Source organism: Eschscholzia californica, unplaced genomic scaffold (assembly GCF_041429995.1).
Source record: "Eschscholzia californica isolate CP2 unplaced genomic scaffold, dmEscCali1.0.p SCAF_2, whole genome shotgun sequence".
NCBI classification, from domain to species: Eukaryota; Viridiplantae; Streptophyta; class Magnoliopsida; order Ranunculales; family Papaveraceae; genus Eschscholzia; species Eschscholzia californica.
In genome coordinates this window covers 40,361,798-40,386,439 of record NW_028238309.1, presented here as the reverse complement: position 1 = coordinate 40,386,439, position 24,642 = coordinate 40,361,798, and the positions used below count along the sequence as shown (strand labels likewise).

Here is a 24,642-nt window from a genome sequence, read left to right as displayed (position 1 = left end):
TTAAATACACCAAGTCATCGACTTGATAATTAATATCTCGTCGCTTGGAATCAGCCCTTTGCCTCATACGATTACTTGTTGCATTCACATTGTCTTTAAGATGTTGAAGGATGACATCACGAGTAACCAAACATTGATCCACTTCACGCACTGGACAACCCCCTTCATTGTAGTAAGGAATTTTGGGCGGTGGTCTCCCATAAAGAGCTTGAAATGGTGTCATTCTTGTGGAAGAATGATATGTTGTATTATACCAAAATTTAGCCCAAGGGATGAAGGAATGCCATTTTCGAGGTTGTTGCGAAACAAAACAACGAAGATATTGTTCAATACAACGGTTAGCCACTTCGGATTGGCCGTCGGTTTATGGATGGTAAGCAGAGCTCATCTTCAATTGGGTGCCTGACATTTTAAAAATTGTCGCCAAAAATGACTGATGAACACCGGGTCTCGATCACCGATGATAGATTGAGGCATGCCATGAAGCTTCACCACTCCGTCAATAAACTTTTCAGCAACTATTTTTGCTGTATATGGATGAGACAATGCTAAGAAATGAGCGGACTTGCTCAATCTATTAACAACCACAAGAATAGTGTTTTTGTCGTGGAAATTAGGAAGACCTTCGATGAAATCCATAGTGATATCATCCCAAACTTGATAAGGGATTGGAAACGGCTGTAGCAGTTCAGCTGGTGATAGTGTTTCATCCTTCGATCTCTGACAAACATCACAAGAAACGACATAATCTTTCACTACTAGATGCATGAATGGCCAAAAAAATTGTTCAGCAAGTCTCTTATATATTCATAATACACCTGAGTGCTCACCAATTGGTGAATCATGGAAATGGTGTAAGAGTTGTTGTACAACCTTAGAATTTGGAGGCACCACCACTTGATTTTTGTAGAAAATCAAGCCATTGCGCCTAGAGTACGGATTACCTAGATTATCAATTGTTATTTTGCTGATTTTCTTCATATAAGGATGATTAGTAGCTTCAGACTTAATGTCATCCCATATTTGAGGTTGAGAGACAAAGAATGAATCAAGGCAAGGGTTCCTCGACAATTGTGAAAGTGTGCCGACGACATTATTTTTGCGGCAATCGTGTTATCTCATAATCATAACCCAGCAATTTAGACACCCATTTTGCTCATGTGTTATTATTCGTTGTTCGAATAAAAACTTCAGGCTCCGCTGATCCGTTTGAATGTAAAATTTATGGCCCAACAGATAAGGTCTCCACATTTGGATGGCTTTCACAATTGCGAGCATTTCCTTGGAATATATGGACCAAGATTGCTTTGAGATTCCCAAGGCTCGACTCATATAAAGGCAATAGGCTTTCCTTGTTGAGATAAAACTGCTCCTATAACACCTTGAGAAGCTCCTGATTCATTAAAATTTGGCATGGCTAGAGTAGGCGTAGTTGTCATTGCCTTCTTAGGTTCTAGAAATGCCTTTTCTGCCTTGGACCATTTAAACCGACCTTTCTTCAAGAGGTTGGTGAGAGGACATGTTATGAGCCCATAATTACGAACAAACTTCCTATAATAATCTGCGAGGCCTAAAAATCCACGCAACTCCGAGATAGTAGTAGGTCTAGGACAAGATAACATGACCTTGATTTTTTCCTGATCAACCATAACTCCATTTGGAGTTATGATATGCCCTAAGTACTCAATTTCTTGCTGCCCAAAAGCACATTTGCTAAGATTGACATAAAATTGGTGATACTTTAATATATCAAAAACCTTTTGTACATGGGCAATATGCATGGTCCAATTGGGGATATATATTAAAATGTCGTCAAAGAAGACGAGTATAATTTTCGAAGATAAGGGCGAAATATAGAGTTCATGATTGCTTGAAAGGTAGAGGGAGCATTAGAGAGACCAAAAGGCATAACTAAATACTCATAATGGCCATTATGAGTGCGAAATGCGGTTTTATGAATGTCTGTAGGGTGGACTCGTACCTGATGGTACCCCGCTCTTAAATCCAGCTTCGTGAACTAAACTGCACCATGGAGATCATCCAACATGTCATCAATGGTGGGAATCGAAAATCGATCCTTGATTGTTACTGAATTAAGGGCTCTACAGTCGGTGCAAAAACGACATGAACCATCTTTCTTATTTACCAACAAGACAGGAGGACGAATACGGACTAGTACTTGATCGTCCTGAACCTATTTTTCAATTTTAGCTTTTTGAAAGTAGGAGTATGTATATGGTCGCACATTTACAGGCTCACTCCCTTCCTTAAAGTTAATGTGATGATCTACTTCTCTTGTTGGCGGAAGCAGCGTTGCTTCTTGAAATATCCCTTCAAACTTTTGCAGTACTTGTTTCATCTCTGGATGGACTTCTAGGGATGTAGGATCGAAATTTATTTGAAAACATACGGTGATCATCGAGTTACCTTATCGCACCTGCTTAGAAATAGCATGCAAGGTTGCTGGTTGTATTAATCTTAAATCAATCCCTTACTATTTATGCCCATGTTGATTCCAGTAAAATTCCATGATCATTTCCTTCCAATTACACAACATTGTTCCCAACTGCTCTAACCACTGTACACCTAACACCAAATCCAATCCAGTTAAAGGAAGGCATAAACAATAAGAGAAAAAAGAATAGCTTGCAGCATGACCTGGACATTCTCAAACTTCCCTTGACACTTTAGTAGTCATTTATTTGTTGTCTTAACAATAACGGGGTTAGTTGGGATTACTGGTGATTGCAGCGTATTAGCTAATCTATCACTAATAAAGTTGTAAGTAAACCCAATATCGATTAGGACAACCATTTCACAATGCTCGTTTTATCCATTTCCCGCATGGTTTTGTAATTTGACCACCCTGAAATGGCATGTAAGGATATTTCTGGGTGGCATTCTTCAATGTCTGCCTCCTCTTGAATATTAGGTTTGCCTTCTTGTAACAACAATTATGGAGCACGACATTTATGACTAGGCACAAATTTTTCAACACAGTTAAAGCAAAGCCTTTGTGCCCTTCTCTTCTGCATTTCGTCCCATGTGAGTCGCTTCATAGGTGCAACTATCATTTGATTTAGTAGTGGAAATACATCTGAATTTGATGGATTCGAAGGTCGCATGACCTTGCTCTGTCGTGTAGGTTGCAAATCCCTCATCTGGACGGTTAATGGCTTCCTTGAAAGATTTAGGTTTGAACATTGTATTGCCATCAGTTATTTCTGGTTTAAGGCCTCCCATGAATGTTCCTACCAAAGCCTTTGTGTCCATCCTTGAACCCGATTACCCAACCTTTCAAATAACTGACATGTAGATTGGAGTTTGAAGAGAAATTAGACAACGGAAGAAACTAAATTATAAGAATATGTGTTTAAATTGATTTTTTTTTCCTTTGATTAAGTTTAAATGTTATGATTTTGTCTCTTGAATTTCCTATTACTTAGGTTATTTTTAGTTGGAAAAAATTATCTAAAATATAATGCAAGAAGTGAGAATCGAACCCCTGACCTAAAGTTCACTAATCAACTACTCTGCCAACTATCCTACCGAAACAAAATATAATGTATATGTGCATAAAATAACAGATATAATAATACTATCTATATATAATGTCATATAAATCTGGGGCCCTCTAAATTTGGGGGACCTAGGCGGCCGTCTGGGTCGCCTAGGCCCAGGGCCGGTCCTGGGAATCTCAAACATCTAATGTTTAACACTAAGTTATCCAGGATCTATACATGAACTAACTATGAACTAGAAGGAAGAAGAATACCTTTAATCGCTTTCCCACGAACTAAATTCCGACCAGTATTCGGAAGATAAAGAGCTTCAAGTGAAACTCCTCTACTTGAGACACCGAATTGTGTAACTTGAACTCCCTTCTATCAGTCAGCTAGGACCTTCTTGAAGGTTGAGATGAAGAACTGCTTCTTCCAGACTTGATAGATAGAATGAAAACTTTTTGTTTAAAATCCTCTCTCTCTCCAATAGTTGTGTGAAGAGAATGATTTTCTTCAGAGAAAATTCCACACCTTTTCTGAACTCATAATGGGGCTTTATACACGCATTACTTTAGTAGAGTCCTACTCAAATAAGGAATCCTAAAAGTCCCTCAGAAAAGATAAGTACAAGTTAGTGTTAAACTAACTAGGACTCTTAATATGAGGAAAACCCTAATTAGGGTTTCCCATGGTGTGGCCGCCCAGAGTAGCCCTTAATGGGCTTACTTTGCCCGGCCCACCCCTTTAATAAGGCCGACCAGGGATCTTCCCTTAAGGAAATCCCTTGTTGCCCCTTTAAAGTGGGTTTTTGCCTTTTCGGACTTCTCTTTCGAGCCCGATTCTTTCTATCTATTAGACTATATCATATCCATCTATATACTAGTTCCCATCAGTTTATTTTTCACTGTTCGAGTTACCAATTCTTATGTGTAACCCGTTGTAGGATCCGGTCTATGTTAGCCGCGGATAACCGAAGTGACCCGACAATCGTAAGCGGCTTCTAGCTAAGCATTATGACTCCTAATTGGACCGGATTGATGGATCTTCTAATAAAGTCATCATTATCCTATGAGTCAAATTGTACGCATTGCCATCTTGGTCGAAGGACATTCTTTTGGAAGGATATACCTTCAGACTCCAAGTACATATATCCTTCAGTCTCTCACTTGTACTTAGAACAAGTGCAATGCTCGATTCCCATGTCTTTCATATCTCATCTGATACGTCATACTTTATCAGACTTTCTTGATTGGGATGACAGATTGTCAAATCAAATGATTAACTTTTAATCCATTTGAGCACGATCATGCATTTCTAGTTGTCATTCCTCAAGTGGCCTAGAGATACTTTATCCCAACTTTTGTTAGGAAGACATATTCCATTCTTGTACTCCTACTCAGCTTCATGTCTATCCTGTTTCACCCGGCCTCCATTTTTATAACCTCCTGTTACGGTGCGGCGTTTGACGGGAGGCTTGACATTCCTCACATAAGATGAGTGAGTACTCGTGTTTTGAGGAATCTCTTTGATTTGCTAAATGAGAGTTATGACGTTCATATCTTCAACTTCTTAAAGTACTCTCACTTGGTGGGTTCCAGTGTAACTTATACACCCACGAAGTTGACTTGAATTCTCTAATTCTTATAGCCCAAGAAACAGCGTTGTCTTGTCAATCACTCATGGTAGTCTTCTTAAGTCATCGTTGTCCAATTGATGTCTTGGCCACATTCTTCATTCGCAGATAGTTTTCCTCTGTTCTGATGAACTGTTGTAATCTATCTATCAGTTCTGCGAGGCTACCTGGCTTTCTTCCCGAGATATCTCTGATTATGTTGTCCTGTCTAAGACCACTCTTTAGGGCGACAAAGGCGACGCTTGTTTCCAGGTCAGGGACCTGTACCATAAGATTGCGAAATCTTTGCCAATAGCTTGCTAGAGTCTCGCTCTTTCCTTGTACCACATTAAATAGCTCGTCGGTTCTTTTGATACTAGTGCTTCCTCGAAAAGCTTCGCAGAAAGCTTGGGCGAGCTGGTCAAAAGACTTTATTGACCCCGGAGCTAGCGCTTGGTTCCATGCCTGAGCCGGTCCTTTTAGGATGGTGGGGAACACCACGCACCATATATTTCGGTCGGTCGTACATAAATTCATCCTCGCAGCATAGTTGTTGATAAACACTCCTGGGTCCTCCACGCCGTGATATTGATCTAGCGTGGGACATTTGAAGTTTGCTGGTTTTTCGGATTCCAGTATTTCCCGGCAGAGAGGTGGTTGCCGAATTACCGTTCTTCCCAAGAGTTTGTCTTTCTCTTTTTCTCTTGTCAGCTCCGCTACTTGGTGTATAAGTAGATCACAAATAGTGGGCATCGTTCGTGCACCCCTCGCCTATCCCACCTTTCTTAGGGATGTAAGGTCCCTCTGGGTTCTGCATGCCTTGTTCGCTCAAGATGCTCTCCAGGCGCATCTGGTCGCCTTGTTGCAGAGTTAGGGTCTCAGGTGAGCAGGTGTCGCCAGGCGAGAAGAGCCTCCTTGCGAACGTCCTGAGCACTTCTTTTCTTTCATTGGGTGCCGCAACCCTCCTGGCCGTTTCAGCTTTGCGGAGGCTTTCCTCCAATCGTTTCGCCTCCTCGTCCATTCGGAGGTAATCAATTTTGAGTTGTTCAAGTTCAATCGCGAGCTCAACTGCACTCCGAAGCCTGTGGGATGACTCGCGTGGAGTGTGCTCGTCTGAAGACATGTTTGCCTGAAGAGCTCAGGGAAGTAGTTAGTTCTGAAAAAATAGTAAGTAGGATTCGGGTTACCGAACGTGATGATTTGCTGGAGAGATCCCCTCCTTCTAGCGCCAAATGCTGATGTCGAAATTGGCTCCCGGTTAAATCAGCATAGAAAAAGGAGTTGATGCATGACAACCTCCGTTATGATGGTATATCTGTTGTGAGAGGAGAGATTCCTCTGTTCCAGCTCCTCGCTCCTTGTTCTTTTCTCATGTTTCCTTGCTCTTTGCTCCTAGTTGTCTGTTCCCGAGGGAGGAACCTGCAAAGGGTTCGGAAACCCCTCCGACGCTCAAGACAGTCAGGGTGCTCTTTGCAGTAAAAGAATGAATGTTGATTGATCCTTTTGGGGGGCGAGTTGTGATAACTCTGTTTTTGGGGGTGATCCTTCTGGTATGAAGAGATCGTATATTTTGGGAGAAGAGAGCGTGTCCTGTGAAGGACGATGTGGGGGGCCTTTGATAGGCGAAGCTAGGCCGACTGTGATTAGTGGCGGTGGTCGTCAAACCGTAATAGAAGTTACCTCTTTTGCGTATCTAGGGTTTCTTTTTTAGTCTATCCCGGATCTTTGATAAGTGAAAGTTCCTAAGTTCAAGGATACTTCGTCATATCTTGCCGGAGTGATAGACTCTAAAGGAAAAGTTTCCTCCTTTAGATGCGTGGAGTCCAATCGGGCTTAAACACTTCAAGATGTGTGGCCGACTGAGATCTTTCTAGAAAGTCCGGGATTAAGTCATTAGGTTGCGCAGCGTTGATATCTCCCCAGTTCTGGGCGTAAGATATGGGTTGAACCTATAGAGACCCCCCTTATTCCTTTAGAGATCTCAGGATGATCTGTCCATGTCGAGGGCGTTTTGTGCAGAGATGGTTTCTTCTGGCCGACCTCCCAGTTAGGGTAATGTGTGGTGGACTATCAGGGGTTTAGCTGTCCTGATGCCTTAAGCCGAGCTGTTCTAAGAGACTTCTGGTCTGATCTTTGACTCTTCAAACGTTAGTCAACGTGTAGGCATTTTGTGCATCATCAATTCCCAGCAGGAACAGGGGATAAAAAGATGTTGTTGGTCATGGTAGACTACTTTACCAAATGGGCAGAAGTAGTAGCGCTAACCAGGACCCGGACAAAAAAGATTGTCAGCATGTTATGGACAAACATAATCACCAGGTTTGGGGTTCCAAGGATCCTAGTCATGGATAACGGACTCAGTTCAACAACGAAGCCATGAAGGAGTATCTTGCAGAATTTGGGATCAAGCCAGCCTATGTCAGCCCCGCGCACCCCACCGGAAACGGACAAGTCGAGGTAACCAACAAAACTCTGGTTAAATACATTAAGACCAAATGCCATGAAAACAGAAGTTGGGTAGACGAACTTCCCGACGTACTGTGGACCTACCACATCACACCGCGGAGAGCCACAGGGGAAACGCCCTTCCGGATGGTGTATGGCATGGACGCCGTACTACCTGTAGAAATAGGCAAACCGAGTCTAAGGATAAAACACTTTGACCCCGAAACCAATGAACAAATGGCGTTAGAGCATTTAGACCTGATAGAAGATGTCCGAGATCGAGCAGAACTAAGAAACCTCGCCTTTAAAGACACTATGACCAGACAACACAGATCTCACATGAAGATAAGAAAATTTGACGTCGGAGATATGGTGTGGAGAAATTCCAAGTTCACCCAAAAACCAGCGGCATCCAAACTCTTCCCCACATGGGAAGGGCCTTATAAGATAGTGGAAGTCGGGAGCCCCGAAAATTATAGGTTAGAGGATGCATCAAGGCATATCCTCAAAAACCCCTGGAACGCGGAACATCTCAAATTCGCCTTTCTGAAGAAAGACACCGATGTACCCTAAACACGGTGAGATGGGCTAGCCTAAGGAGGCAAGAAATAAATTCGCTTGTATGATGTTATGCTAAATAGGGGAGCTACAGAAAATCTAACTATATCTTAGCGCACCTAGAAGCACAAACTAGTAGAATACACTCGGCTCCAGGGCCCTAAGGAGGAGTCCTAGTCAAACTCACTCTACTTCGGCAGGAAAGACAGCCCTGATAGCGAAATGTAACATCCCATGTTAGTAAGGTTAGATGGGGGACTGTTTGACATTTGGGTCAAGTCAAAGAGGGGCTAAATCAGCAAAGAGGACAATTTAGTGGGGTTCTTAAGAGAGATATATAAATTAGGGACTAAAAAGTACTCCCTCCGTCCCAAAATAATCGGTGAAGTTTGTATTGTAGTTTGTCCCAAAACTAGTTGGAAGTTTAAAAATAGTATGAAAAATTCTCATTTTCTTCCAATAATACCCATAGCTATTAATGAGTGAAGGTTTTAACTTTATCTAATTCCTAGATGCTTTCCTATTACCCAAAACCAACTCTACAGCTTTTGTTTTCTTGGTAACACAAAATGGGATAAAAATCAAGTACTCTAGTCAAAGTAGTTCAAAAGTTTTCAATACATCAACTAAATTATGGCGCCAAAGTGTAAATTTTTTAAACAAAACTTGTTTTGGTATGAGATTATTGCGCCAAAACTAAAATCTAAATGAAATTTGGCGCTAAATTTTGTTATTAGTGGGAAATTTTAAACTTTCAACCATCCTATTTATACCCTTTACAATAGCTAAAGTGGACACTTCATCTCTGTGTCTATTCATATTATGGACATGAATTCCATATCAACAACTAATTCAAACCAGTCTAATAATCATAGAAAATTAACAGATGAAGAAAGGCATATGATTTTTGAAGGATTATTAAAGGATAGTAAGAACGGAAAAATGAAATACGGTTCGGGAACAAAAATTGCTGCCAAATTTTCTACTAGTTTGAATACGGTGAGTCGAATATGGAATCAAGGATTACAAAATATTGATGAGATGTTAGCGGTTGATGTATCAAAAAATATGGTCGCAAAAGTTGGTCGTAAAAGAGTTCAACTTGATATTGAACAATTCAGCAATCTTCCTCTTCATAAACGAACTAATATCCGGAAAATGGCGAAGGCTTTAAGCATGTCTAAGTCTACTCTTCATAGACGAATCCAAGATGGTGAAATTAGGCGACACACAAACGCTATCAAGCCGTATTTGACTGAGGTAAATATGAAAAAAAGGATTTTGTTTTGTTTGTCAAATTTACAAAGTACTGTTAATGTAAACAACAATGGAAGTTTCACTTTTAAGAATATGTACGATCACATCCATATAGATGAAAAATGGTTTTATATAACCAAGGAATCTCAAAGGTATTATCTTCTTCCCGACGAACCGGAACCATTGCGTACGTGTAAAAGTAAACGATTCATTACGAAGGTTATGTTTCTAGCTGTTGTCGCTAGGTCGAGATGCAATGATGATGGAATTTATGAATTCTCTGGGAAGATAGGAATTTTTCCATTCATAACAAAAGAAAATGCAAAGCGACGTAGTAAAAATCGTGACGCCGGTACTGAAGAAACTAAAGCAATCTTGTCTGTGACGAAAGAAGTAACAAGAGATTGTTTAATTAACAAAGTATTGCCGGATATTCGATCAAAATGGCCCGCCGAAGATAAGTCGAGACCCATCTTTATTCAACAAGACAACGCGAGACCTCACATTCAACCCGACGATTTTGAATTTATGCAAGCCACTTCTAAGGATGGTTTTGAGATTAAATTATGTTTTCAACCTTCTAACAGTCCAGATTTAAATGTTTTAGATCTTGGTTTCTTTCGTGTGATTCAATCTTTACAACAAAAACAAGGAGCAAAAACTATCGACGAACTTGTGAGAACCGTAGATAAAGCATTTGATGAATTACCAAACGAAAATCTCAACTATAATTTTCTAACCTTACAAAGTTGTATGGTTGAGATATTGAAAAATAATGGTGGGAACGGTTACAAAGTACCGCATATGGGAAAGTTGTCGTTAGAAAGAAATGGAATTCTTCCCAAAAGAACTAGAATGTGATTTTGAGCTTGTTTCTGCGGTTCGGTGTCGATTGCAATTACCCGAAGGTGTAGAGGTACTGTTATTGTACATTACTGTAAACATACTTATTCAAAGCACTTTTTCATCTCTGTTTTTTCTTTAAAAGTGAGAATACGCTCAAAATTTTAATTTCACTAAGAGTACTAATTTAAATTCATGTTGTTACTAACCTTCTTTTTTATGTATGATTTTCTATGCTAAATGTTAGGTAGATTATTCTTGAAGAAGAAGAAGTGAGGAATCGTATTGTCAAAGATGTTCTCTATTTTTGAAGGTCATGAAGAATGTGAAGTAAATTTTGAGCTATGCTATGTCAACTATTTTGATGTAAACATTTTGAAGTATATAATGAAATGGGTTGTTATGGTTTATCTTTAATCTAATGTCTCAAATTTTAAGCAAAAAAAGTAAAAAAAAAGTTGTTCAATATTGTCTCTCTTTTTTTATGCCACATGTTGTTTAAAAATGGTGGTTGTATATGAACCATGTCTAGACTCTATAAAGAGAAGATTACATAGTGGATGCACTATACGGATGAACATGTACATTAGGAATAACTCTTTGTACAATTATTTTTGTGCCTTCTTGAAAAGTAGAAAATGTACAACTACATTAAATAGGGGTAAAAATAGAAAACTCACTTGATTTTGACTATTTTCATAAACTGTGTGTTTTTCAAACTTCACAGTTTATTTTGGGACGGAGGGAGTACTGAAATAACCTGGCCACCTTATATAACGACACGTGGCATCCCATTTGATTTAAAAATGAATTCACTCCACTTTGACCGTGCATGCAAGTGGGGACGTGTTGTGAAGGGGTTTTGGTTTAATTATTTTAAGATTTTTGGTGGGCCCCACTTTATTAACATTTCAAGGTTTTCTTTGGATGCACAGTTGGGATAAGATTGAAAGGTTTCGGTTCTCTAATTTCAATTTGGAAGCCGAGAGATGAGAGAAAATGGGTGGTTTTAATGGTCGGACTTTTGTCGTCAATTTCTTCGCGTTCGGTTGTCGGAATTCAACGAAACTTGTCCCAGGTAGTCCCATTCGACTTGTTCTACATATCTATCCGTTCAGAAATTTTTATTTCGTCCAAATTTGATGATTTTATTGATGGTTATATCGATAAGTGTATAGTTGTACCAATTTCATTTGGGATCAAAATTTGGAGCTATTTAGACGATTATTATTCAATTTCTTCGAATGATTTGTGTTCCGAAACATGTTTAGGAGATTGTAGATCATTTTGCGGTGTCTAAATATAGACGGGGTGTTGCCGAATTATTTTAGTGCTCGAATTTCATATTTGGACCAGTTTCAGAATGAATTGAAATATAAAGAATTACCCGAATTTTGTAGTATTTCATATGAATGGACAATTGCAGATATAGATTATACTGTGGGGTTTATGATATGACTTGTCAGCTTATGAAGACTCTGAAATGTAAAATAGAATTTATGGGAAGTTGGTTGATTGGTTCGTAGGCATTTCCGATATTCAAGAGAAATAGGTAAGAAGTTAGAGATCGATTCGATAGATCCTTAAAGTCTTCCGAAGTTAGCGAATTTTCTTTTAAGTTTTCATGATTTTGTTTTCATGATTCTTTTTATTTACGACCTAAGGTTTCTTTTCGGTTTTGGTTATTCTTCTTTATCCCAGAGTATGCGAATGAGGAGGAATTTGGTCGTCTGGTAGGCGGGAGGTCTTTGGTGATGCAAGGACCGAGGTAGGGATTCTGAATCCTTCATCCAGCATGGTTTTACAAATAATGAATATGCTAGATTCTATAGTTATATATGCGTATAACTAGAGTTCAGGTAGCATGAAACTCGATTTATGTGATGAACTAGAATATGCTTGAAATGTTTTGATCCGATATGAGAAATGTTTTCGAACTGATTTTACGATGATTGTGAACTACTGGGGATTTTCTTGTATGTACCCGACTGCGGATTATGTCAACCTACGGGCACGTAGCCATTGAGGGTAGGATGACATGTGGACACGGTTGTGACCCGTGTGAGACCGGTGAGGTGGGCGACACTAGTCATGACACCTGTGGGAGTAGAGTGCTTCACTTGCTGGCCATTGGTGCTCGTGCCTCCAGCTCGAGTCTTAGGGCCGTACACCCTGACCGCTCGCATGGGAGGTGACATTGATTGGGATCCCTCTGCTTTGTGGCGATATGACTCTTGGTTGTTCCACTTCCGTGTTTGATAAGATAATGAATCGAATGAAAATATTGGTTTTGATATACGAATGAACTGATTTGAATCGAATATGAGAATGTGGTTTTGATATACGAATGAAACTGATTTAAAAGATCGCATTAGATGCATGACAGGGTACCGAAGAGAACGAGGTTCAGGTCCTTCCATGGTAATTGGGGGACGACTCTCTTATTCGAACTCGGTGATCAAAAACGTATTTAGATACTTAAGGTATATATGTATCATGAGGTAAACTCTTCAATGATTGCGGAGTCCCTTAGTGGGAGAGGTACTTACCGGCTAGGGGCAAGTCTCTTTCTCGAGGAGACGTAGTGCATTAGCTAGTGCCTAAATGGGCTGGTACTATCTAACGCACTCTAGGCTCTCCTGAGGAACTCTCCTCTTATTGGGAGCGCACCATGGGTGGGCAGCTAATCACTGCTATTGCTTGCTAGATTAAGGAAAATGGTTTTGTATATAGTATATATGGTAACTGGTTTGATAACTCGTTTTGTCATGATGTTTACAACTTATTAAATGAACTTTTGAAAACGTGATGGCTTTTGGATTGGTCTTCTACCAGAATAACTTGTGTCAGTGAGTATTCTGACCCCCTACCAGTTGTCAGTGTGCAGGTGTTTGTCGTAGCCTCGAGGCGGAGTGTGTATTCTAGCTGGTGATCTTGTCTGACGAGGCTAGTGGAGTTATGTCGTTTTATATGGTTTTTCGTTATTTCTAAGTTATGTATTTATTAAAGAAACCAAACTCTAATATGTATATACGTTAACACTTAGAGTTGTTTATAAGTTGTATCAGTGTTTTATGAGGCGTTTGTAGTTTTGTGGTTCGGGTTTCGTCCCGAAACTGAGTTGGGTTTGTTTAGCTTCCGCTCGATAGTTTATTTCTTTGTGTATGCGAATGTATGATTTGCATGACAGGTTTTACAGGTGCGACCGGTTCGATTTACAGAGGAGACTATGTCGGATTTCTATCTCGTCTGTGAATTGCCAGGGCGTGGTCGTGTCTATTTTGGGACACGGGGCATCATGCGAAAACTACGACCAGGGACAGGATAGCCTTGTTAGCCAAGGCGACGACCAAGGGCCCTAAGGAAGAGTCCTCGTTAAACTGACTCTACTTCGGCAGGAAAGACAGCCCTGATAGCGAAAGCTACGACCAGGGACAGGATAGCCTCGTTAGCTAAGGCGACGACCGAGGGCCCTAAGGAGGACTCGTAGTTAAACTCACTCTTCGTTAGCAGAAAAAACAGGTCTGATAGCAAAAGCCACGACCAGGGCAGGATAGCCTCGATAGCTAAGGCGACGACCGAGGGCCCTAAGGAGCAGTCCTAGTTAAACTGAAACTTTACTCGAGTAAAACTGACCCTTTACCAAGGTCCCAAGGTGAAGTCCTAGTCAAATTGGCCGTGCTCAAGCTGGCAAATGAGGTAGCTCTGATAGCCAGGGCTGCGACCAGAGGCCTTGCAATGAGAAGTCCTAGTTAAACTTAAAACTTTACTAGAGTAAAACATGGTCCCCACTGAGGATCCTAAGGAGAAGTCCTAGTTAACCTACAGCCCTGGCGAAGGTGACCGGGGGTATAAGGAGAAGTCCTTGCGAAACTATTCATGCTTAGGCTGGCAAAACAGCCTTGGTAGCGAAAGCAATGACTAGGGGCACGGGAGGAGTCCGGCAAAAACTAGTTGTGCTCAAGCCAACGAAACCAGCCATGATAGCGAAAGCGACGACCAGGGGTCTAAGGAGAAGTCCTAGTTAAAATTAGTCGAGCTCAAGCCGACGAAACTAGCCCTCGGGAACAGACGAACAGGAGCAAGAAGCAAGGAGCAGAAGCGGGAGCTAGAACAGAGAGGAGAAAAGCGGAAACCAGAACTGGAAACAGAGCTGATCAGGGGAATCTCACCTCTCATAACATAATATACCATCATAACGGAGGTTGTCATGCATCAACTCCCTTTTTCATGCTGATTTTACGGAAGGTCATTTTTTGACATCAGCACTTTCAATCATCAATCTTTGATTATCAATTGGAAAAAATTGAATCACATTCAAAACAATCAAATTGGATGTTTAAAACACTATTAAGCATAACTATCAAGCTAATCAATCATGGATTAGTCCGAAACTTAGGAAAAATTAGTTATTTGGAAGAGGCTCAGATGCCACTGTTGGGTTATGGCGGTGCCTACTAATGTCGTATTAGCGGAATCTCAGACATCTCATGTCTAAGATTAGTATGGTCCCTGGATCATCATGCATAAACTAATGATTAACTAAGTAAAACTAGAAGATTACCTTAATCGCTAGTTTTCCCTCGAACTTTTTCACTCGCGTTGAGAAGACCAAGAACTCCAATTGTTTCTTCTCTACTTGGGACACCGAATGGTCTACTTAATCTCCCATCTTGAAAGCTAGCTAGAACTCCAATGGTAGTTTGATACGAAGAATACTTTTTCATAACTAGTTGATAGCTTTTGGGAATTAGCTCACTTTCTCTTCTCTACTTGATGTGGTAGATTAAGAAAGCTATAAGAGAAATTTCACACCTTATTCCCTGCCATAAGAGTCTTTATATAGAACCCTAATAAGAGTCCACCTCTAATTTGGTTTCCCAAAAGACCCTTTAGAATAAGATTAAGGAAATTGCCGAAAATAGCAAGTAGTTGATATTTTCTCAATTGCTTGAAGAGGTGACGTCCAAACCCAGCCAAAATTGGCAGATTTGATATTCCTTATTAGAGGAACCGACCCTCCAAAAATCTGCGCAATCCGAGCCTAAAAAGTCTTTTTCTGGATCTAGGCCTAAAACCCCTTTTTCGGGCATTTTTGCTATCTTTGCCTAAATTTGTTTTAGGCCTATGAGATATATTTGTATAGGACACTCCCATGATTATATATATCACTGCCACGAGTCATATCGTCCGATTAAATAACCATTCTTATGTGTAACTTTTTGTAGGATCCGATCGAAGTTAGTCGCGAATTACTTTGTAATTCGACGATCGTAGTTGGTTTCTAGCTAAACACTACGACCCCTAAATTAATCGGACTAGATGATCTTTATCAATTCCTATCCTACAAATTGCTCGCATTGCAATCTTGGTCGAAGGACATCTCTTTCAAAAAGAAGTAGACCAATCAGAACTAATGAGATCTTCAAATTGGGAACCAAAAAGGAGTCGACAGAATATATTAATATAACTATTGGAAAAAGTTGAGTGTTGAAGAAAATTCAACACTAAAGGAGGCTATTTATAGAAGAAGAAGAAGAAGAAGAAGAAGAAGAAGAAGAAGATCAAGAGACCCTCTCAACAAGAGGAAGGCATTAAAGAAAGAGGAAAAAGCACCTCGGTAAGAACCAAGTCTTCATGGTTGGGTGTCAAATCGTGGTTGAAGATTGACCGAGTCAGAGGAGAGAATTAATGAGATCCAACAAGACTGATTCGTCCCTTCATTTAGAAGACATCACGTCTCCCTCCTAGATACGAGATAAATTATAAGGGAACCCCTAACTACGAACAGTAGGAAATTTCCCTAAACAGTGGATCACAACCGACTCATCTACACTGTCTAATCACAGTCGGTCTAAATCAACCTATAAAATGCCCCCCATCGTCTTCCATAAGACAACCAAAAACACAATCACTAACATTGAGTTACAACAACTCACCCCCCCAAAAGTTCAATCTAGTGGTGGCCAACGGGCCGTGCCGTGCCGGCACGGCCCGTTTGGCAGCCGTGGCGTGTCAGAAACGCCACGGCCACGCCAGGCACGGCTTTGAGCCGTGCCGTTCCGTGCCGTGCCCAGATCACAAAGGTCTGGGCACAGAAACGGCCCATGGGAACGGCTCACCCGTTCCCGTGGCGTTTCCGTTGCGTTTCTGACCGTTTCCGTGGCCGTTTCGTGGCGTTCCCGTAGTCGTTCCCGTGGCCGTTCCGTGGCGTTCCCGTAGTCGCTCCCGTGGCTCCGACCCATTCATAAATATTTTTTTACTTGTCAAAAAAAAGTGATAAAAGAAATATTATATTTTTTTTCAAGTAAAAAATTGTGATGTACAAAAACTTTAGAGTCTATGTCATATCTTTGTTCATTTTATTGGAAAAGAGTTGTATTAAGACTCTCCACATTTACTTTATATTTTGTGGTTTAGGTGTGGGAATATCTTTGCCACTTTATTTGTTTATTTTTTTGAAAAAAACATTTAGTTTGTTTCAACAAAAAATAAATCTAAGTAAAAAAAAATAAAGTAAAACCTCTTTTGTTAAATTCAAGTATTACTTTTTTTTTTTATGTATTACTTCTTTTTTAATTCAGGTATTACGTTTTTTTAAATGTTTTTTCTTTTTGTAATATAAAGTAATTGTCATGAAAATCTAACAATTTGTAAACACATTAGAATATTAGATGAATGAAGTAGAACTATAAACAAAATAAAAATTGAAATAACTCTTTATTAATGTGAAAAAGATAAAAATTTGCATCACTATAGTTTAGATACACCCCAACTAGGTTGGCACCCACCTAACTATCAATCATTTGCAAAAAAAAATAAATAATACAAAATTGACTTAATAATAGAAATCATCACTATCACCAATTTCATCACAATTTGTATCCGAACTATCGACCTTTTGAGGCTTCAACTGATATGCAATTTCATCACAATTTGCTTTTCCCCAATATGCAATTTCATCAAAGTGTTTTGAGGATGTTAGTACACCCTAGGTAATGCTTAAAAATTCAAATAACTAAATTGGGCCGTTGCTAGCGTGTCGTTGTTGCCGTTTCCGTTCCGTGTCGTTTCGTGCCCACGGGTCGTGCCGTGTACGATATGTTCCGTATCGTTCCTGCGTGTCTAATGGGCCGTGTTTAACGGGTCTGGGGCTCTAAAATCCCAGCCCCGACACGGCACGCCAGACCCGTGACGGGTCGGCACGGCACGGAACGGACCGTTCCGTGCCGTTCCGTGTCCTCAAATAAACGGGCCGTGCCGGTCCGTTTCCGTGTCGGCACGGCCCGTTGGCCACCACTAGTTCAATCAGTGTTCAATCTTTTACTACAAAGAGCAATCCAACTGTCTTGAGCGTCAGAGCAGTTTTCGGACCCTTTGCACGCCCCTACCCCTCATCTCAGGGAGGGAAGATGAGATGATGTTTCAAAGAGTTTCCAAGGTTTTCGTAAACAGACTTCAATTTGGTCAAGAAAGACTTTACTTCAAGTGAAATTGGATTCAGCTCATTTTGGTTCAAGAATTGTCTTTCTGAAAATGAAGACAGGACTAGAGTTTGTAGTGATTAATGAATAAAATTACAAATGGAATCTATTAGGAAATTAAAAGAGAGAGAGATGTCAATTACCTTTCAAATCCTCTGTTATTGAAAGTTAAAGAAATAAGAATTAGGAATATCTTACAGATTGGTATGTAAATTGGTATGGATGATTTGTAAGGAAGTTCAATGAGCAAATTTTTCAAGAGCTAGTCAGAGGTGAAGGAAGGTAGCATGCTAAAGGTGAAACTTTTTTGCAGTTGTTTGATTCGAAATTCAAATTATATATAGATGTTTTCCTTGAATCAAATTTGCATCATTCGATCTTTTTAACCTTTTTTGTCTCTACCAACTGAATCTTTTTGTATTCTACTTCTTGGTGTTTGTTTTATTGTTCCAACTTAGAATGATCAATCGGTTTGGTTAGAGAGAAAAAATCGAACAGAGTCAGGTCCGTAAAGCGTTAGGCGTAAAGGGGTTTTTAGATTGGGTGCTTATAGAGAAAGTAGTTGTTGGGCCACATGCTTATAGAGCCGCCCGCTTACAGCCATGTATTCCGATGCCTTTAGAAGCACCCATAAGAAAATCTTTCTCTCACTCAAACTTTGATTTCTAACACCTTTTAGGCTTCTTTAATGGTAGAGAAGGGAGGAGATCATGCTCAAATTAAATTTTCTAAGAGCAAAGTGAATCAGTGAAATGTGTATGCCCCTGATAGGTCTTCAATCTTCAGAGTACTGACAGGAGGTCTATAAAGAGAGCTAGACAACTCTTCATCTGAAGAGCCCAGATTTAAAGCTAGTGCTTGATGAGGGGATTCAAGATCACAACCCAAAGCTAGATCGTCGTCACCGCTCGATGATACAGTTGTGTCCTCTTCCATCATCTCTAGAAGAAACCTTGACTTTTGGACCTCAGAAAAAAGTATTCTCTTGTACTTTTTGAACTACACTGACAGATCTACCAGGAACATGGAAGTACATAATACACATTTTAATGAGATATAGTCGAGAGTCAATAATCACACACCATTGACTGAGGTCGGATCATCCCACCCAAAAGATAATGTCGGGGAACAATTGTACTAAGATCCTATACATTTGGGGGGCATGGTCTGTCAGGTCTGGTTCATATAGCTAGATAATCCTTACCAGAGACCCTTTGGGTTGTCAATCTCTGATTTTGTCGAGACATTTTCTACTTAGAGAAATGACCATCTCTGCTTTTGTCGAGACATTTTCTACTTAGAGAGATGACCATCACCCGTAAAGATGTCTGGCATCATCACAACACACGGAAAAACAAGAGAAGAAAAAATTTGAAGTGATTGGTTAATCATGAAAGGTAGCTACTTGCGAGCAGGGGCAGAATGACTTAAGAGGTCACCTAACAACCGAATGCCCTTAAAGGGCCTAAGGTACAATAGCGATATGGGTGCTTTTAAAGGCACCGGACCAAAAGGTTGTTAACATCCATCTTTGTTAGCACCAGGTCCAACCGCTCCTTCCTCTATTAGCACCGCAAAACTATGTAGGCACCGGTCAAGTAGAGTTAACCCTAACCCCTCCATCCATTTCTCACAAAATCCAACCAAAATTTCGGACATAACAATGATGTCCTGAGACAAACTAGACGGATTAGATCAGTCGGTCCGTTTCCAGTAAGTCACGGATTAGCCAATCCGTTACTCTTCACATATAACCAAGATGTATATAACACTAACGATACAAAATAACCCAATGTTTCAAGAAGTTAATCATCATCTCATACAACAATAACTCGGTAACATTTTTTGGCTTTTGGTGTAGGAAGAGCACTATTTAGTAAAGGCAGTGCGTTAAAAATGTCAATTTATGTATTTGCTCTTCCTTTACCAAATTAGTTTAAGGAGAGCGTTATAAGGATCATTTAATAAATAGTGCCAAAATAGAACTTACATAAAAATTAATAATAAATCTAATTATTCACTTGTAGTTTCTCTCACATAAACAACCAAAACCCTAATATCGTCACTACTATCAACATCACCATTAGTATTAAAAAACTTGCAAAGTTACAATCACTATAGTCTTAATTTCGAGTTACATCCTTGTTTGTATTCTTCATTGCAATATTGATACTTGGAATCTTCAAAAATTACTTTAATTAGTGTTAAAACCCTAAAAATCTATGGAGAAATTAAGCAATAACAAGAATTACAAATTCTCTACGGAGATGAGTGTTGTGTTACTCACCTAGGGTTGAGGTTTCTATCTCTATATCTCACTATTTTATAGAATCAAACAGATTTAGGGCTTTCTCCTTTTCAAAATGTTTATCTCTCTTCTTTCTCTTTGATTTGATCGAAGGTTTTAGGCCGAATAGAATTCTCTTTTCTCTCTCAAAGGTTTTTAGTCGAACAGGAAGATACTCTCTCTTTTGGTCCAAAATAGTTTGATGGGAGGAACCAAAGTATAAATTTGGGATATTTAAAAAAAAAAACGTTTATCCCTCACTATTCTAAAAAGAGTGCTCTCCCTGTCAAATGCAGTGCCTTTGCTAAAAAAAATGCTCTTCCTATACCAAAACCCCATTTTTTTTGAACAATTTTTCCAACTCAAACCTGGCTCACTCTGCCCAGCTTCCTTGTCAGCAGTAATTTAAGATCATATGATGTCCCTCGTGCAATGGTTAGCACATTGCCCAAATAACTCACACTAGAAGAACCATCACGGTCGTCCGAAAACACTTCCTTCACTTTTTCCATCACATTCTGCGATTGCGAAGTGATATTATTAATTTAGCGAACGGACAAAAATCGAAAAAATATTTTCCATTGTTTGATTCATGAAGAGAAAAAATTTAATTTTCTCTATTCTGAAGTTTCTATTGTTTGGTTCACCTATAAAATATATATATATCAAAGGTAGGAAAAAAATGGATAAAAAAGCATCAATAAAGTAAGAACACAAAAGAAATACTAAGATCAACTAACAATTATATATGTATATATCACAGTCAGTAATGTTGCATCATGACCAAAGAGATAAGTGGAAAAATTTGAGGTAATTCATGTAACTTTGCCGCTAACACACTGGATTAGGTATCACTAAGACACTAAGATCATCAACATTCTTAAGAACTCCTACATGGAGATTACTGGGAGACGGTGATCTAAATACTATCAGCGTTTTAGGCAATGGAGTTTAAACTCATAAATAAACTCTTTAGGAATCTAGAGAGAGAAATGGGTTATGAATACTACTACTACTTCAATGAACATTTTGAGGTTGTGTTTCTTCATACAAGTAAAACCTAGGAAAAAACAAGCAGAAAATGAAGGAGATAAAGGGTTACTTCAACATTTTCTCCGGTGGTGGTGTGAGTCAAAGTAATTTAAGCAAGATTATGAAGAACATAAAACCCCACTTTCTCTATCTCTCTATCTATCCATTTCTCTCTCTCTCTCTCTCTCTCTCTCTCTTTTCTGCTCCCACTCCCTCTCTCTGCAACTTTTGGGAATCAAAGAAATAAAATGAAGGCTTTATTGGGAGGTGCGATGGAAATAGAGCTCGAGCGAAAGTGTGCTCTACACTAAAGAGAGATGGTAGAGAGAAAGAGAGAGAGGCACACACAAGAGCCAAGAGGTCAGCGACGGGTTTTCACGAGGAAAAATGCATGTTTTTTTTTTGGTGAAGTCTTTCTTTGTTTTTTTTTTGATGAGAGGAAGTCTTTCTTTGTTAGTAGGTGAGTCATGAAATTCCCTATTTTTGAGGAAAAATTGGAAAAAGTTAGTCATGTGACCAGTTGTTTTTCTTTCTCGCTATTGTCAATCAAAGAGCAGAAAATTTCTATTTTAGTGAAGATGCTACTCTTTTCCCTGGAAAAACTGCCTACCAAACAGAACCTTGGAAAAACAACACTAATCACATAAACAAGTATTTATTTTGAAATTAAAACATTCACTTGAGTTACCTCAAAGCTCTCTCCAGTTTCTTCTATTTCCTCTTTATCTTTCGCTTTACATGCTTCCAGCTCATCCCAGACATAGGTCTTATAATCATAATCTTCATCGAGATAGTCAACTACCTTCCAAATATCTTCAATCTGTTCATAGATCTGTAACTCAGAGAGAGCAGACCGCACAAAAAGATGATAACATAGATGGAATAAAAAGCTGAGTCAAGGTTTACAATACCTTCTTTAATTTTCTAACATGCCGATAAATGTTAGGCATAAATTCGTCGGCAACCTTCTCATAGGTCTCCAATTTCTGAGTGCATAAAGCTATCAACCCCTAAAGAAACAAAATGATATACATTATCACAAATACTATCAAAAATAAAATCAGCCAATTAGTTGTACAATTAAATAGATTACCTGCCAATGCTTCATTTCCTTTTTTATCTCTTCTATCTTAGATTGGTCGGTACATCGATCATCACGTCGGTGAAAGAGCCACCTATTGTCAACCAAAGGTACCAACTTACAAGCTTGATCATCAAAAAGACGACACAGACGTTCTCGCTTCTCTCCACGAGGCAAGTCATCAATGGTATTGATAGCGTTAACCATACTTTCCCTATAGAGAACAACACCCAAGCATAGAGATAATAAATAGTCTTTACACAGTGTAATCTGTAATACAAGAACTCGAGAAAACTAATTAGTGGCGGTGAAGCAATAAAACATAGGCATAATCCAGAAACCTTCTTAAGACTCAATTGCCAAAGATAACATAAACAGGACTATACAACAGACATTCATTTGCAATAAAAAAGAAAAAGTACCAACATCAATTAGGTTGGATACATCACAACTGCCATGACATTGTCATACAAAACCCTAAAAGGGATAGAGAAGCTAACTGGAGGCAGAGTCAGATTTATACATGTTAGGAAACATATACACCAAAGTTGACCATGCATCAAAGGGAGAAGAAACTGGAACCCTAGAAACTAGTTCTCTAACACCCTAAGGGTTTCAGTGATTTGGGAAAAACAAAAAACCCTAATTTGATTAAGGGAGGGTTTCGGTGATTTGGGAAAAACAAAAAACCCTAATTTGATTTAGGGGAAGACTGATTTCGATTAAATATCTGATTGATCGCTGCCTCGTGGGTTCAGAATTGGGGGAAGGTTCAGTAAAAAAAAAAAAAAAAAGGTTCTAAAGAGAAAATGGTTTAGAATTTGAAAAGCAAAAATCAAATCGTGGGAATTAAAGAAAGGAAATCAGATGGTTATAAAATCCTAGATATCAATCCATACCTTAATTCCTTACATGTTACCAGAACAGTCTTCATCACGCGGTCATAATATTCTCCCCTCTTTCCCTCTGGTATTTCATCAATCGATTTCGGCAGCTGGCGCGCAACTTCGTTATCGACCTGAACATACTCCATGTTTCCTCTCCTCCGGTTTCTCCTATAAGAGCATCTCCAATGCAACACTGAACTTACAAAACTCAATTTGACACATAGGACTGGGCTGGGAAAACGGTCCGGAAACTCGGGATCCGGCCCGTTCGGCCCGGACCATTTTGACCCGCAGTTCGAGTCCTACCCGAGCCGGGCATACCCGGCCCGTTAGGTCCGTCCGACACCCGCCCGACAAGCCTTCATCTATTTTTTTTTTCTTTTTTTTGAATCCAAGCCTTCATCTATTATAAAAACCCTCCTCAACAGAGAAACCCTAAGGGTGTGTTTGATATCTCCCATTTCCATGAAGATAAAAGAATTCCCATGAAAATAGGTATTTCCACTGTTTGATACGAAGTGTAATTCCATGGTTTTAATTCCCTAGGGAATCTATTTCCATGAAATAGTCGACTTTTAATTCCTTGCTCCCCCCTCGGAATTAGTTTCTGTGGAAAGTCAAAAATCAAAATAAAAATATTTTAATATATTCAGATACTCGAAACCTAATATTTATCTTCATATTTGTTCAAAATTATATTTTTACCCATAAAATTCAGCAAAATAAATTTTTACTTATACATTAGCCAAATGACGTTTTTGTCCTTCTTAACAAATGACATGTTTACAAAGTTGTCAAAATGACATTTTGGATTTTTATAGTCAAAATTACATTCTTATCCTTTTATAATATCAAATTGACATTCTACCCTTATGTTGTCAAAATGACATTTTTACCCTCGTATAATATCAAGTTGACATTTTTATCCTTAAATTAGTAAAGTGACACAAGGTTAAATAATTTTACAACATAGGGGTAAATATATAATTTTGAAAACATAAGAGTAAAAATGTAATTTAGACAACATAAGGATGAAAATTTAATTTTCGCAAAACTAAAAATATCACTTAGACTACATAAAGAGTAAATAAAAACTCTTAATTGGATATTATATTCGTAGAAGTTAGTTGTCAAACAAATATTAGAGTTCGTAATTCCACGGAATAATAAATGACTACCAAACGAAGGAACTCTTATTTCCAAGGAGAAAATTCCATGGAAGACTTTCCATGGAACTCTTGTATTTCCATGGAATTGTTTCCATGATATCAAACACAACCTAATATTAACCTAATCACTTTGTCTCTCTGCCTCTCTCTCTTAGCCGCCTCCTCTCTCTACTCTCTCTCCCCTTCTCATCAAACATCAAACAGATAATACAAACACCATTACACCATAACCATTATTGCTTCTCATCTATTCAACTCGTATGAACTAATCAACTATTCTCAAAAAAACTAGTAGAAACTAAAGTCTTGAAGCATCCTTGTCTCGCTTTGAATCACGATCTCGTCTCCTTTACCTACTTGTTATCTGGAAATGGTTGGTTGTAGTTTTTTTTGTAGATTTGATGATGATGTTCTAACTCGAAGATTAGGTTTTTTTTATTTAAATGTGATGTAACTTTTTTGTAACAATGTTTGAGAGAGTGTA

The 24,642-nt window shown here is 39.1% G+C and overlaps 1 protein-coding gene and 1 pseudogene across 2 annotated transcripts; one reads left to right on the top strand and one right to left on the bottom strand.

Moving 5' to 3' along the window:
• The first annotated feature begins 8,946 nt into the window (after positions 1–8,946).
• On the top strand, positions 8,947–13,631 carry LOC147557903 (uncharacterized; annotated as a pseudogene).
• A 6,040-nt stretch (positions 13,632–19,671) lies between these two features.
• Positions 19,672–23,210, bottom strand: LOC147557902 (uncharacterized). 2 transcript variants are annotated; one of them, XM_086659468.1, is made up of 5 exons: positions 23,002–23,210; positions 22,115–22,316; positions 21,933–22,031; positions 21,710–21,841; positions 19,672–20,507 (listed from the first exon to the last, which is right to left on the bottom strand). In XM_086659468.1, exons 1-5 carry the CDS (start codon positions 23,133–23,135, stop codon positions 20,352–20,354), a joined length of 723 nt encoding a protein of 240 aa, XP_086515594.1. In that variant the 5' UTR covers positions 23,136–23,210; the 3' UTR covers positions 19,672–20,351. The 2 variants fall into 2 exon arrangements, with proteins under 2 accessions (XP_086515594.1, XP_086515595.1); XM_086659469.1 differs by having other exon boundaries at positions 22,115–22,744; positions 22,793–23,159.
• Between the last annotated feature and the right edge of the window lie 1,432 nt (positions 23,211–24,642).

What these genes read in the sequence shown, in the direction of transcription:
- LOC147557902 (XM_086659468.1), bottom strand. Translation starts at nt 23,135, where the DNA reads ATGGAGTATGTTCAGGTCGATAACGAAGTTGCGCGCCAGCTGCCGAAA. An exon ending in AGGAAATGAAGCATTGGCAG is followed by an intron (nt 22,032 to 22,114) that starts GTAATCTATTTA and finishes TTGTTTCTTTAG; the next exon opens with GGGTTGATAGCTTTATGCAC. An exon ending in AAACTGGAGAGAGCTTTGAG is followed by an intron (nt 20,508 to 21,709) that starts GTAACTCAAGTG and finishes TCGCAATCGCAG; the next exon opens with AATGTGATGGAAAAAGTGAA.